Here is a 14171-nt window from a genome sequence, read left to right as displayed (position 1 = left end):
AAATAAATAAACAAACAAATAAATAAATAAATAAATAAATAAATAAATAAATAAATAAATAAACAATAGGATGGAAAGAATGTTACCTGTAATTAGGAAAAGGATTAGTGCTAATGAGTTTGTCATTACGGTAATGAGAGACTGGAGCGAGTATAATGTTTACTCCCTACAATCCCATGCGGGTACAAGGGTTAGGATGAACTACCTTAAGCTCTTGTAAACTTAAATAGATAAATAAAATATGCGTATATATAAAAATAAACCATTTTGACAGTTAATTTTAACTTGAATTAACTGCACATGTGAATTCACAGAAACGAGTGTACGAATTGTCTTGTAAACGCTCAGCCATCACCCACACCACAACAACAACAACGGCTTCCACCACCACCAGTCACTAGCCTCTCACTCTCCAACAACAAACCAGTCACCAGGCGAGTTCCAGGGACTACCTGGGCACACTACACTCGTGGAAGAGGCTATAAGGAGGTCTCCTAGCAGTATATTCTCGCGTGTTTTCAGTTATAATGAGCCAACACTCTGAGAAGGACTTGGATGTGACGAGCTGCAGTCGAGGGCTCTGGTTAGTCAAGGTAGGCAGGCCTGTTGATGGTTTGTTTGGCCTTGATGGTTTTGTGGGAAATTTGTGTTGCTCTTGAATGTGTGTAGGATCTAACTATAGCTATGGAAGCGATCCACAACAGTCTAAGTACCGATTTACTGTTAGATGAAGAGAGGCATCAGGGGAAAGGATGCCTTACGGTCGCCTTGTCTAGGCAAATGTAACGTTTCTATTGTTACGTAAAGTATGGTGACAATAAACACAGACACTAAGAGACTGTATATATATATATATATATATATATATATATATTATATATATATATATATATATATTTCGACAAATGTAGTTTACAAAAGTTTGCAGGTGACACTTGGTGAGCAATGGTGTAATAGCGAGTTGAGTGCCCCGAGAGTCGGTATAGTATCTCTCAAATGTCTGTTCTAAACCGCACTTAAAAGTAGACTGGTTATTACTCTGTTGTTGTTTAAGATTCGCTACTTGGAACAAAAAGTTCCAAGTAGCGTGAGTTCCACTGAAAGTGTTAAAAAGGTATTGGAATAAACTCTGTATGTTCCATAGGAGCCGAGATACGTTTGTCTTAAAATAAGGCATGACTGGAAAATTTACCCATTTTGCAAAATTCAGTATCTTGTACTTCTGAAATCGTTTTAGCTACTGATGCAAGACATACGTCATTCACTTTCATTGAGACCTGTACAAAATTTCATCAAAGTCAGAAAGGGTACCAGAAAATTTGCCCGAAATCGGGATGAACTGACATAAATAATTTGGCCCTCCATTAACCAGTATTCATATGGTGCAGTCTCCCATTAATTACCTTGTTTCAAATTATATCCTCTACAATTTAGGTTTTCTAAGGGTTCTCTAGATTTCTAAGTATGCTGTGAATGAAATATGATGATTATGATAAAATTTAAACTTTCACAATATCCGTGTGTATTAAGTGTCCATCACTTGTATAATGTTATCAATGATATTATATTGTTTGAGAGTTGGGTCTTTTATGTACCCTACTCCTTTACTATTTTCAATGATGGAAACATATGCAATTGGAAATAGTGGCCTGCAACTTTTGATGATTCCAATCTTGAATTCTGTAATTAATTCTGAGGCACACTTTAATTTCAAAAATTTTGGGGAGAGACATTGAAGGTAAAGTTCCCACTTACTGGACAGTTGCTAGTCTCCAGGCATTGTCATCTATAAATTAAACTTGGAGTACTTCACCAGTACATACAATAAAACCAAAAAATGTCAGGAACTTGTCAAATATTAAAACCTGATGGGAGTCTTATTGTTATATTAATATTCTAATATTCTAATATTCTTATAGAGTCTCTAATAATATTCTCTAATAGAGTCTAATATTCTTATTTATGTTAAAATAAATATGAATATTATAACATTTATATTTACATGATTAACTGCATAGTTATCAAAATTGGTTGTATTTGGATCCAAAAATTTAATGGATTACATTTTATTTAATTTGCTCTTTTTCGGGCAGATGAAGGGTTCTTGATATAGTGTATCATTGACATGGGGATGTTTACATCAAAAGTTCATATATTTCAACATGAATAAAAAGATGGAAATGAGTGCACATGATTGGCCTATATTGTTGTAAAAAGAAAACAAACATAAGTAATACTATTTTAGCCGATAATTTGCAAAGCATATTGAAAATATTCATAGCAATTATCGTCTTGAGTGATAGGTGGATGGCAGAGATCCCTTGATGCAAATAATGTGCAAGCTTTAATGGTTTTCTAATAATGTATACCCCAACTGTGCTCAATTTTTGTTTAATAAATAAATTAATTAAGGAAAGTAATTTTAGGGAATTTTGAAATGGATGAAGCAGTTTAGCATTGTGATAACATTTACTGTTGAAGTATGAATGACAACATGTAGTACCATTGAAACGCTAAAGTATTCATTCTCCATTTCCTTGTTTTGATTGGATTCTAATATATTTTTCATCAATAATTTTAAGCACTCTTTATCTACTCTATGCAGATACCTAAATATATGCGGGAGAAATGGGCAGACTGTGCTGGTTGTGATGTTGGGAAGCTTAAGATTACAAAGTAAGTCTGCAGTTGATAGTTTTCTATTGATAAATTTGTAGTATGTTCCTTAATAAAGAAATTCATATTCTGTACAATATTAAATCCAGGGAAATTAAATTAATTCATTAAAATGCTGATCTAAAAGATCATTCAAAATATTTTTTAACCAAAAAAAAAAATTCAGTATGCTTTGCAATATATGATATCGGTTTGCAATAATTCTCCTGACCAAATATTCTCTACTGATGGTAACTTTAAACATGTTAATTTGCTCATTTATGATGCCAAGTAATTTACTACTTGGCACAACAGTAATTAGCTTGACACATTTAAAATAAAGCCATAGTTACCATGTTAGGAAGCTTCCAATGCAGAAATATCCCAGATTAATTATTGGATGGCAAAAATTTTTTTTTTCTTAAATGGGTGCTTCTTGCTATTTTTTTGCAGTACAGTATTGTTGTTCTGTATAATTCTTGTTTTATGTAGATGTAGCTTTCATATTTTGTATAAACATGATCCTTTATAAATTTTCTGTGTTTAATTGGAACGGATATCCCCATATAGAGGAAATATATCACGGTCATTCATCCAAAGAAATTGCGGTTATTCTTGTTACATGCTAACCATATTAATAAAAATTAAATTGCTTCAGATATTTATGGAAAATAATGTGTTCTCCTGTGCTGTAGCTCCGGAATGATATGCAGTGTAACATATCCATCCAACCACTTGGGCTGGACAGTAGAGCGATGGTTTCGCTATATGCAGGTTGGCGTTCAATACCCGACCGTCCAAGTGGTTGGGCACCATTTCTTTCCCCCGTCCCATTCCAAATCCTTATTCTGATCCCTTCAAGGTGGTATATATTCGTAATGGCTTGCACTTTCCCCTGATAGTTCCTTCCTTTCCGGAGTGCCTAACCACTTTGGCTCGACAGTAGGGCGAAGGATCTCGCTTCATGCAGGTCAGCGTTCAATCTCCCACTATCCAAGTGGTTGGGAACACTTCCCCCCCCCCCCCCCCCCATCCCATCCCAAATCCTCATCCTGATCCCTTCCTAGTAATACAGTATATAGTTGTAATGGCTTAGTGCTTTCCTCTGATAATTTTCTTTTCCTTTGCTGTCTTGTGACATAGTGTATTTGTATAAAATAATGTGTATTCCCACTATTACACAGATGTTAAGCTGCGAGTCTTTCCCCGAATTATTCTTCCTTCCAAGTATTATAGTATCGGCCACTTTCCTTCAGTCATTCCAATCTCATTTGTGCTCGCACATATTCCTCTCGCATAACCCCCATGCATTTAAGTTGAACAGCTTTTGGCTGTTGTTTTCTATAGACATTTTTGTTCTTAATGGTTATGATTCTTATTTTCAACTTTTTTTTAAACTCCTATATTATGTGCTTCATTCCACCTTTTTTTTTTTTTTTTTTTTTTTTTTTTTTTTTTTTTTTTTTTTTTTTTTTTTTTTTTTTTATTGAAATGCTTCTAATTTGTCTATGTAACATTATTCTTTGAAGAAAATTTAGTATCAAACATGCTCTTCAGCCACTCCATCTCTGCTGCTCTCTACATTCATTCCTATATTTTTCATAATCAGTTCCATTGTAACAGTCTTTTAAAAGACAAAATTGTTTGAAGCTGATTTGACATTCTGATGTATTGGGCACAATACTCCAGCTTTTCTTTTGTTTTAGGGTTCCCGGTAAACTTCCAACTGTAACCTTTACATCAGGTGATAGCATCTTGAAGGATAGCAAAATTGCTCGGGAGCACAAGTTCATTTTGCATAGTGTGAAAGAAATGACTCTCGGTGTTTTTTCACAAACAGTTCGTACGTATTTGGTGTATTTCTCCAGTACCTTTATTACAGTATTTATCAATAGAATTTCCTTTGTATATAGGAATATTGGAGCCATTTCCTTATATTTTATTTATCTTGAGCCACATTGCAAATTACAATTAGGTTCCAAATTAAAAGTGCCCAATCAAATAAATATAACGGTTCAAAGAATCTTTGATGTAATCTAAATAGCTGCTAGACACAAGTATATTGAAGTTTGATTCGCAACTGTTTTAATTACCTTTCAGCTGGTGGCAACCCAGATTCTGTAGTTCCCGAGACCGAAAAGTTATACATGGAGGGACAAGTCATACAGAAATTTGAGTGTCAACCTGTAGGTTAGTATTGCTATGCTTGTTGTCTTTATTTGTGTAAGTATTGGATACTGTCCATGACCATGTTAATGATTTGTAGCAAATAAAAAATTTTCTTCAAAATCTGGAGAAATCTTATATGGTCTGCATCTGCAGTTTGCAAAGATTACAGTAATTGTATACGAGATCAGTGTGGGTGACGTGATTTATTTCTTTTATTTCTTTTCTCCGAATTAATATTGTCTCTTCAATTGTCTCTTTTAATGTTTGTCACATCACATTGTTAAAATATGAATCTCATAACTAAAATGGCTTACGAGGTTGCTACTGGGGAAGCTACTTGTATATTTGAAGACTTTTTTTTTCAGGCCAGTAGCACCTCGGTGTCAGACACCTTGTATAGTTTGGTATGAAAGTCTTGCCCTATATTCTTGTGGTGGTTATTATTACACCATTCGTGGAAGAGCTGAAGGGGAGGGGGGAAAGGTGGTACCTTTTATATTTCAAGATACTTTTCTGGCTTGGCTCTTTTGTAGCTTTCTGAAGCTAGCCATCTGGTTCGTTTCCAACCACACACCAGGCCCTGTCAAAGTTATAAAAGTGCACTAGAGACCAGACTGAGACTCCCTTCAATAGAGGTTCAGGAATTCTGGGGATAGGGATATGGTATTGCCCCCAACCCAAGAGGGAAAAAAAATCACCAGAGAGGTAGAGCACTGCAAAAACAACTATCTCAAATAGTGAAAATGATAGATAATATCAAAGACAAACATAATAAATAACAGTATAGGTAAACCTGCTAATTAATCATAAGCTAGTTACTACCTCTAGCTACATCTCCCCACCACCAGATGGCAAACTCGGCAGCCTGAGGTTCCAACCTTTAACCACTAAAGTCACTAAACACTATAACATCTGGTGGTGTGTTCAAAGCTTCTAAGTTTTTTTTTTTCTTTTCTAGTTGGGTATTCTGTTTGTACAGTGGGTGACCACATACTGGTGTGGCAATCATGTTTTTCTAGCCTCGTGCTGCAAAATCCTTGCAGGTCTCGGTGTAATTAGACTATGAACCACCTTCCCTCCTCTCCTTCCCCTGAGTATGCTGAAGTGTCTGGGTTTTCTGGAAGCTATATGACATTAGTGCATGCCGATGGCCATCCTTACTGCCTTTGCCATTCTGACTGTTGTCATGTCATCGTTGAGCCTTCTGTCTTGGCTAAGCCCCTATCTTGGGGTGAGATTTGTTAGGAAGCTATTGCTTTGCAGGAGAGAGCATTGATATTATTGTCGGTTACTTGTCTCTTTAACCAGTATGAAGCAGAAAAGATCTTGGTCAACATTGCAAATACCAAATCATTATCTTGAAGGTGAAATTTCATGTACATGACTGTTAGCCAACTAATGATTTGTTTTCTTTTACAGTGGACAACTACTATATAAATCAGAAAAGGGCAGCTGTGAAAAAAGCTGCCCAGCCTCATCGTAAGGCAGAGTTTATTGACAGACCTGTACATGTCTATAGGCCTATTTCACATCATAAACATAATGTAAGTATTCAAATTAGATTCTTACTAAAATTAAATTTTTTTATTTTTTTATTTTGACCCGTTTTTGCTTTATGGTAATCATATAAACATAATATTAAGAGCATAAGTTATGTTCTATCAGGAGTACTGTATTGCAGTAGGTTTATGGTTGAATTCAGGAAGTTTAGCCATGGAAAACTTTGTCATTATCAGTCATGTATACTTTATAATTGTTTCCTATATTGCACTTAACTTTCACAGAATATTCATAATAGTGTCTAATGTTGCAACTGTAATTTCAGGAAACTGAATTTCCTTATATCAGTAAGGAATTCCTGTTTTTTCAGATTTTTTCTTCTGAAGCTTTCAGAATTATCATTCGTCCATCTGAATTAAACAAATCGCCTATGATTGAGGGCCAGAGTTTGTCAGGCATATCTTAACTTTTTTTTTTTTTTTTCTTTTTTTCTTTTTTTTAAACGATTTCAAGCTTTAGTAACATAACATTGCTGTCTAGATATTGATGGATTTATTAAAGTCTTTGTTTAAACCATTGAAAATTTAATTTGAAGGGTTGCATTTTTAGTGAGAAGCAAGTTCAGTTTTTATTCACAACCCGTTTCTTGGGTTTGATCAGGGAAGTGGTATTCACAGAAAGCAATGGATGTGTTTGGCTGTTGTCCATCAAAAACACCACTTTGCTATTTTGCAGCAGGCTCTTTCCTTTTCTTCTCTTTGCCTCGGTCACAAAATGTTTGCCAAACAGTTTTAGAATTTGGCTTAATTAATTAGCAGGGGTGGTTTAACTCAAAATTTTTATTTTCTTTGTAAAATCAACTACCCTATACAGTAGAAGTTTTTTATCATAAGCTTGCTTGCAATTTTTTTGCGTTAGATAGATTATCAGGGACCTACCCAACCGGGCTGTGGTGGATATGTGGGCCTGTGGCCTGCTCCAAGTACCACCCGGTTGGACCAAGCTCTCACAAGTCAAGCCTGGCTCCAGGCAGGGCTTGGGTAGTAGAACTCCCAGAACCCTATCCAGGTACAATTCGGTTATGGAGGTTCTGTACACATCGGATAAGTTTTATTGGTTTTTCAAACCATTTATCGCGATCCAGTGTCTGAATTTCACGATGGTTAGTTTAGCTTTGGTAACCTCTGGAAAAATTTCACTCGTCATTACCCGAGATACAGTATAGCAGTACCTGTATACTGGTACTATTCCTAGTGTTGGAATAGTAAATAATTGGAAAAAGCAAAACAAGGAAAAACTCATGAATAACTTAAAATTTAAACTAACAAAACTAATCCTTTATTGTATCCAGGAAAACAATCATTATTCCTTCAGAATTATTTCACCAACATGTTACTATGGCATTTTGAATTTAAATTGGACTAATAATAATTATTCAATAATTTCATATCACTTACTGTACTGTAGTCAGCAATGGAACTACAGTAATTTTAATTACTGTAGTTGGATAATTGGAACACTAATCAACAAGTCCCAGGTATTGATCCTGGATCTCTCCAATGTGATGCAGTTGTCCGAGTTTTAACGGAAGCTGATAGCACTACTGCATGGTCATAAAACCTTTTGTTGGCTAGCTTTGTAAAGTAAGAATTTTTTTTAGTGTAAAGGGTGAGGGGTATTTCATTTGTATTGTAAGAAATGCCTGGCATGAGACCAGAGATTCATTCCTTGAATGCTTACCATCAAGGCTGTTTTGAAAACAAAATTTTCAGGACTATTTTTTTTTTTGTGAATGGGAATGAATAATGCTGTATCTACTTTTATTGCTTAAAAATTCTTTAAGATATTTTCTAATTGGCCATTTTTCATAGGTTGATATAGAGCAAAAGAAGAAGGCTGAAGGCAAGAAGGCTCGTGATGATAAGGATAAGGTCATGGAGATGTTGTATGCAGCGTTTGAAAAGCATCAGTATTACAATATTAAGGACCTTCAGAAGATTACCCGACAACCAATTGTAAGTTGGAATGTTTCCTCGGTTTATGCATTATGCGCAAAATCATAATGCATCATGTGTAAACGAACTTCTGTTGCTATTATTAGTGAATGAACACATCCTAAACTTGTTTTATTTGATAAGTTTCTTTGATATTGGCATGGCAAAATTGGAGACTGCTAATGAATCAAATTCACTATCAATGCTTTGCAGCTTTGCTTCCACTTGCAAGACCATATTAATTCTGTCATTTATGGATAATCATTAACTTTTACAAGTAGACTTTCCCCTCCGTGGACGGTTTCTTGATTCGGTGAAGTGGCTTGTGGGCCACCCACGAGTAGGAGGGGCATAGCTCCCATTCCCCTCTCGTACCTGCTGTAAGAGTGCACATGCTAAACACGTTTCTATATGCTAGCCGTGTATGGAGACTTGTGGAGGCCCTTATGTTCCTTCATCTGGGAGTTGAGCGTACCCAAGGGGGTTGTGACCCCTGGTGGGGAGAAGGGGGGGCAACACTCTTTGGTGAGGGGATGGGGGTAAATGGGAGGTTCAGTGCAGCCTGCCTATTTAGTCAGGGATCAAGTAGGCATTGTAGTGATGGTGTTTCCTATTGGTCCATGGCATGCCGTTCAGCCCTGCAATGGCGACCCACATATCCTGTTCTTGGTACCCCTGCGGTTACTTGCCCTTGTGCCTCCCACGTAGGCTGAGTGGGGGTGCTGGTCAGCAAAGTCTGTTGTTACCTTTTATGTTAACTTCTGATTTCTCTTCGGATTCGTGGGTTAGACAACGAGGCTTCCCCTGAGTCGGACCTTACTGGAAGACCTACATTTGGCCCAGAACCTAGCTTTCTCTCCCAGTGCCCTTACTAACTCTCTCCATTCCCCTCCCACTTCTATGGCTGGGTAGAGCTCAAAGCCCCCTATGCTGATTATCTTATCCCCTGGTGTGACTCCTCCTTCCATTGTGACAACTGCACCGTTTATCCCCAAGGATAAACTGGTGTCGTCAGATAAACCGATGACAAGTAAAGATAAAACGATAAAACGGAGATCAAAGTCATCTTCTAGAATCTTTCATCCCATTATCTCCAGTGTCTCCTGAATTCTGGCAAGCCATCTTGTGTTTGTGTTTACTCATGTACTCTCTCTTTCCTGTATTGATCTTCCCTCATTTATATTGATCTGTCATGTAGGGTCCTCTATGACCTATAATAGTCACCATTTCCCCATCCTCCTAACTATATTTTCGTTCTTCCCTCCTCGCATATTTCCCTGTTGACGGTTTGATAAGGCAGACTGGAATCTCTTCACCCTCTATGCTTCTTTTTCCAACCTATCGAAAGTACCTCTCTCTCGAGCACTTCTGCTTTTTCATGACACCTTATTGGACACTGTCCTCCTCTCTATTCCACACTATGCCTCCCGTAGCACATGGAAATGCGTTTCCTGGTAGAATTTGAACTGTGATTGGGCTGGTTTGTATAAGCATGCTGCCTGGAAAAGATACTGGCAGATTCTTGTTTCTTTTATTTTGTTTTGGAAGGAGTGTGTGGTGACCTGTTAGAACCGTCTGTACAGCTAAATGGGAGAGTTGGAGAGATTGTTTGCACCATTACTGCTGACAGCCCTCAGGTCTGGAAGAGGAGCCGCAAGATTGCTAGTAAAATTGTTCGAAACACATATCCTGTCTTTCATCTTTGGTACAGTTGTAGGGGATCCAATGATGGTCGCAAAGGAACTCGGCTCTCGCTTTTCAGCCCTTAGCTCCGGTGCTCACCTTCATCCTGTTTTCCTTTTAAACCCCTTCCGAAGTAAAGTACATTGGTCTTTTGCACTCGCCATATCTTTCCTATAATCTTTTTTTCTATAAGATCTCCAATCTGCCCTCTCTCTGGTTCTACAGTGGCGGGCTCAGATGGCATTCATTATGAGATGCTTCACCATTTACTAAATTTTTTTCCTATTGATATCACAGTGTTCGCAATACAGTGGTTAAATGAGCGTGTGTACACTGCCACACTTGTCCTATTTCCCAAAAAGGAGGTCATTATTTAGATTTCTTCCCAGTCATTCATTCCTGAATCTGAGACCGTTGACCGGGTTGGTGGTAACACCTAAAGGTAGCCTGTCCCCGTGGCCTTCCTACCACTGTAACCAATGGTGGGAAACAGCTCTGGCAAGATTACCTATTGGCCATACACATTGCACTCGCAGGCTTTTCCTTCGGTGGAATGCTGCCCTATCCCTTATTGTCTGAACTGCATTGTCCCTCTTAGTTATGTATCACCTGTTAATGGTCCTGATTTTCAGGGCATTTGTGTGTATTGCTGTCCAACTGTCCCCTTCACTTGTCCCTCGATAGAATCCTTGGTAAACCTGATACTTTTGATATTGTTTGCTTTGTGCTTTTCTAATTGGTATCTTTATGTGTGTCTTTTTGAGTATCTAGTGACATTGATGATGCTACATAGTCTCCCCAGCTTGGTGCCTTTTTTATATAAAAGTAGATTGACCATGCTCAACATTGAACTTTAGTAATATTTTTAGAATGACTATACAAAGGTCTCCAACAAATATATTTTAAAGTGGTTTTTGAAATCAAAGTCATTAGTAAATTTCACTCTATATTATGCAGAATGTTAATAAATTCACGTTAAACTTAAAATGTAACATTATTAAAAATTTAACTGGAAGTGTGATTTGAGAAAAAGATATGTTAGAAACCAAACCAGCCCATCCTCCTATTTTGGTAGTACTTAGAGCAACAATAAGGACTATAGTATTTATACATACCGATATACTGTACAACAAAATTAGAAAGTAGAAATCGGCACTATTGAGTTGGAGAAACCGGAAAACTATTTTCTAATGTTGCAAAGACAAACTAACCTAACCTTCCTAGGTCTAATACATGATGTCTGAGACCTAATATAGTGTGTGCTGTACTAGGCCTTGGAATATTTGTTTTTTAGCTTAATTTTTTCAGACTATAAAGTGAACAGTACAAAGTTATACGATATAATTGCGTAGAATGGCAATCTTTGTACAATGGCGCACGTTGTCACAAAAACTACTATCTAAACTGGAGAATGGGTTGTAGAAACTGATCTTAATTTAGTCTTTTCTCACCATCTGCATAGTTTATCACTCATACCTTTTTCCAGATATACCTAAAGGAAATCCTGAAGGAGATGTGTGATTATAATGTTAAGAATCCACACAAGAACATGTGGGAACTCAAACCCGAGTACCGGCATTATAAGAGTGACGAAAAGGCGGTGGAAGATCCAGGCAGCGATTAGGCTCGTACTATACCTCACTATACAAGAGTGAAGAGAAGGCTGTGAATGATCCAGGGAGTGATTAGGCTCATACTTCACTTTGTTCTCTTATGTTTTCCCTTCAATGTTCTTTCATATTTTGTCTCTTGAAACTAAAGTAGGATTAAATAGTTGGGTGTTCAGACCTTTTTTTTTTTTTTCAGGGTGGTAGAGGTGTGGTATGTAATTGTTATTAAAAGTAGTGTAGTCCTATATAAGTTTTAATTTTTTGTATATACAGTAATCTCTAAAACCATTCAATTCCTCAATTTTATTTTGTAATTGCAGTTGAGATGGTAAACAAAAAGCATATTTAAGCATTTACTGATGCCATTACAAAACTATCCATTATTAAAACTCTGCTCATGTGGCAATTCAGAATTGCCTATCTGAAAAATATCCACAGCAGCAACAAGAATTATTTGCAATATTTTTTCAGAGGTACTATATATGCATTAAATGTATATTTATGAAGTAAAATAGACCAGGCAATGATGCAGGTGATGAGTCACAGTAATGTGGCTGAAGTAGTTTTACCAGACCACACACTAGAAGGTGAAGAGAGGACGACGTTTCAGTCCGTCCTGGACAGACCGAAACGTCGTCGTCCCTTCACGTTCTAGTGTGTGGTATGGTCAATCAGACCAGGCAATGATATATTGCCAAGAATGTTTTGTGTCATGTGTGCAGATGATCTGATTGCCAAGTATATCATAATTTCATGGGCACAAAATTAAGATTCGCACACATGCCCGAACATCTGGATGAAGTATGGCCTTTGGCGTACACTGTGATGAAGCACCTGCAAAATGTTAATGATAGTCCAGTTAATTTATTTTGTAAAAGTCTTACATTTTAAATGTATATAATTTAAGATGAGCTTAATTTGTTGTAGTTTATTTAAAATTTGTACTTCATACAAATATTTTTCATTAAAACTACATGTATAATAAATTACATGTCATTGATTTCTCTTGGAAAACTGGCGTTCACAGTTAATTGTCACCTTGAATTTTGTATATATACCTATATATGCTCCAAAGCCAAATGTATAATTTGACATTAATACTGTAATAATGGAATTTATATTTCCTTTGTGTAATCTAAATTAAATTCCTACATATTTTGAATAGATATTTGTAAATGCGTGTTTTTGTGTGGTTACCTAAACATAGTTATAGTACGAGATAAGTAAGTTCGTACAAACCCCCTCCCCCCCCCCCCCCCCCCCAAAAAAAAAAAAAAAAAAAAAACTCTAGATCTATTGAGCTACCAACATCCAAATGTTGGTATAGTTGGTTAACCAACCAAATGTTGGTTAAGGGGTATACCCCTTAACATGTGACACAATCAGGAAGAGCATTGACAAACTAAGACCCGAAAGCCTCTGGTGTGGATGGAATTCAATCCAAAGACGTAAAGAAACTGGCAGATGCATTATGCATACCACTGAAAAACTTTTGGACATTCTCTGGACCAAGGGATAATTCCCTTAGTTTAGAAATACACAAATGTCACCTGTATTTTCTGAAAAGGCAGAAAGCTCTGCAGAAAACTACTCTCCTCCCACTTTTAAACTAGCAAGGAAACAGGCACATGAAATAAATGGCAAAATACTAGAATGGTGAAAACAATGGGTCGTGTTAAATGGGAAGGAATCTGACTGGGAAAAATGTGGTGAGTGAGGAACTGTAAGAGTCCATTTTTGGGACCATCCCATATATACATCAGTGACAGATGGAAATATTACAAATCACAAAATTTGCAGATGACAAAGATTTATGGTAAAGTGAAAGTGATATTGAGGTCTTACAAAAAGATCTACATGAAATCCTCAAATGGTCAGAAGACTGGCAAATGATTGGCATACCAGGACGGTATACCAATCCAGATGGACACACCTTGCATGTAATCCACTTCACAGCTACCAAATTATTAGTATTACAGTACCTTGCAGCAGATTGATAAAGAAAAGGCCCTTGGAGTCTGAGTCCATTTACTGAAAATGGCTCAAGTGGCAGAATAAAAGAAAAAACCCATAGGAATAATCAAGTATACCTTTTACTTTAATGAAAAGATATTAATTGAATAAATCTCTGGTGTGCCCCCCCTGGATTATTGCATCTAGGCATGGAGAATTCATCTTCAGAAGGACATGGCTTCAATGGAGAAAGTTTTAACACCAGACAACAAAACTCATTCTAGAACCAAGTCAACGCTCATACCAGGACAGGTTGAGGGTCACAGGGGCTAGCACTACAAACTAGGCATAGAGCTGATCATAAAACATTCAATAACAGAACATTTTGGAGGATGGTGATTTGGACAGTTTCTTCAAAATGCTAAATGTAACAAACAAGGAGTAACTTTCAAACTCGGTCACAGCATAGGACCGGAAAAAACAAAAAGATACATTGGTTTCACCCTGTGGGTGAAAAGGTAACTGCCTACCCACCAAAGCCGTAAATGACGAAAAACTGCAGAACTTTAAAATCCAGCTAGAAAAGAAAAGAAATGGAGAGCACCTT

The 14171-nt window shown here is 36.8% G+C and overlaps 1 protein-coding gene across 1 annotated transcript; it reads left to right on the top strand.

The window, feature by feature from the left end:
- The first annotated feature begins 338 nt into the window (after nt 1–338).
- LOC123771897 (general transcription factor IIF subunit 2) lies at nt 339–12787 on the top strand. The gene is made up of 7 exons (XM_045764672.2): nt 339–593; nt 2606–2676; nt 4362–4498; nt 4756–4845; nt 6244–6368; nt 8196–8339; nt 11488–12787. Exons 1-7 carry the CDS (start codon nt 528–530, stop codon nt 11623–11625), a joined length of 771 nt encoding a protein of 256 aa, XP_045620628.1. The 5' UTR covers nt 339–527; the 3' UTR covers nt 11626–12787.
- The last annotated feature ends 1384 nt before the right edge of the window (nt 12788–14171 follow it).

This window comes from Procambarus clarkii, chromosome 38, assembly GCF_040958095.1.
Source record: "Procambarus clarkii isolate CNS0578487 chromosome 38, FALCON_Pclarkii_2.0, whole genome shotgun sequence".
Lineage (NCBI taxonomy): Eukaryota > Metazoa > Arthropoda > Malacostraca > Decapoda > Cambaridae > Procambarus > Procambarus clarkii.
This window is presented reverse-complemented; position numbering and strand designations above follow the sequence as displayed.

What these genes read in the sequence shown, in the direction of transcription:
- LOC123771897 (XM_045764672.2), top strand. Translation starts at nt 528, where the DNA reads ATGAGCCAACACTCTGAGAAGGACTTGGATGTGACGAGCTGCAGTCGA. An exon ending in TGTTTTTTCACAAACAGTTC is followed by an intron (nt 4,499 to 4,755) that starts GTACGTATTTGG and finishes ATTACCTTTCAG; the next exon opens with CTGGTGGCAACCCAGATTCT. An exon ending in AGATTACCCGACAACCAATT is followed by an intron (nt 8,340 to 11,487) that starts GTAAGTTGGAAT and finishes ACCTTTTTCCAG; the next exon opens with ATATACCTAAAGGAAATCCT.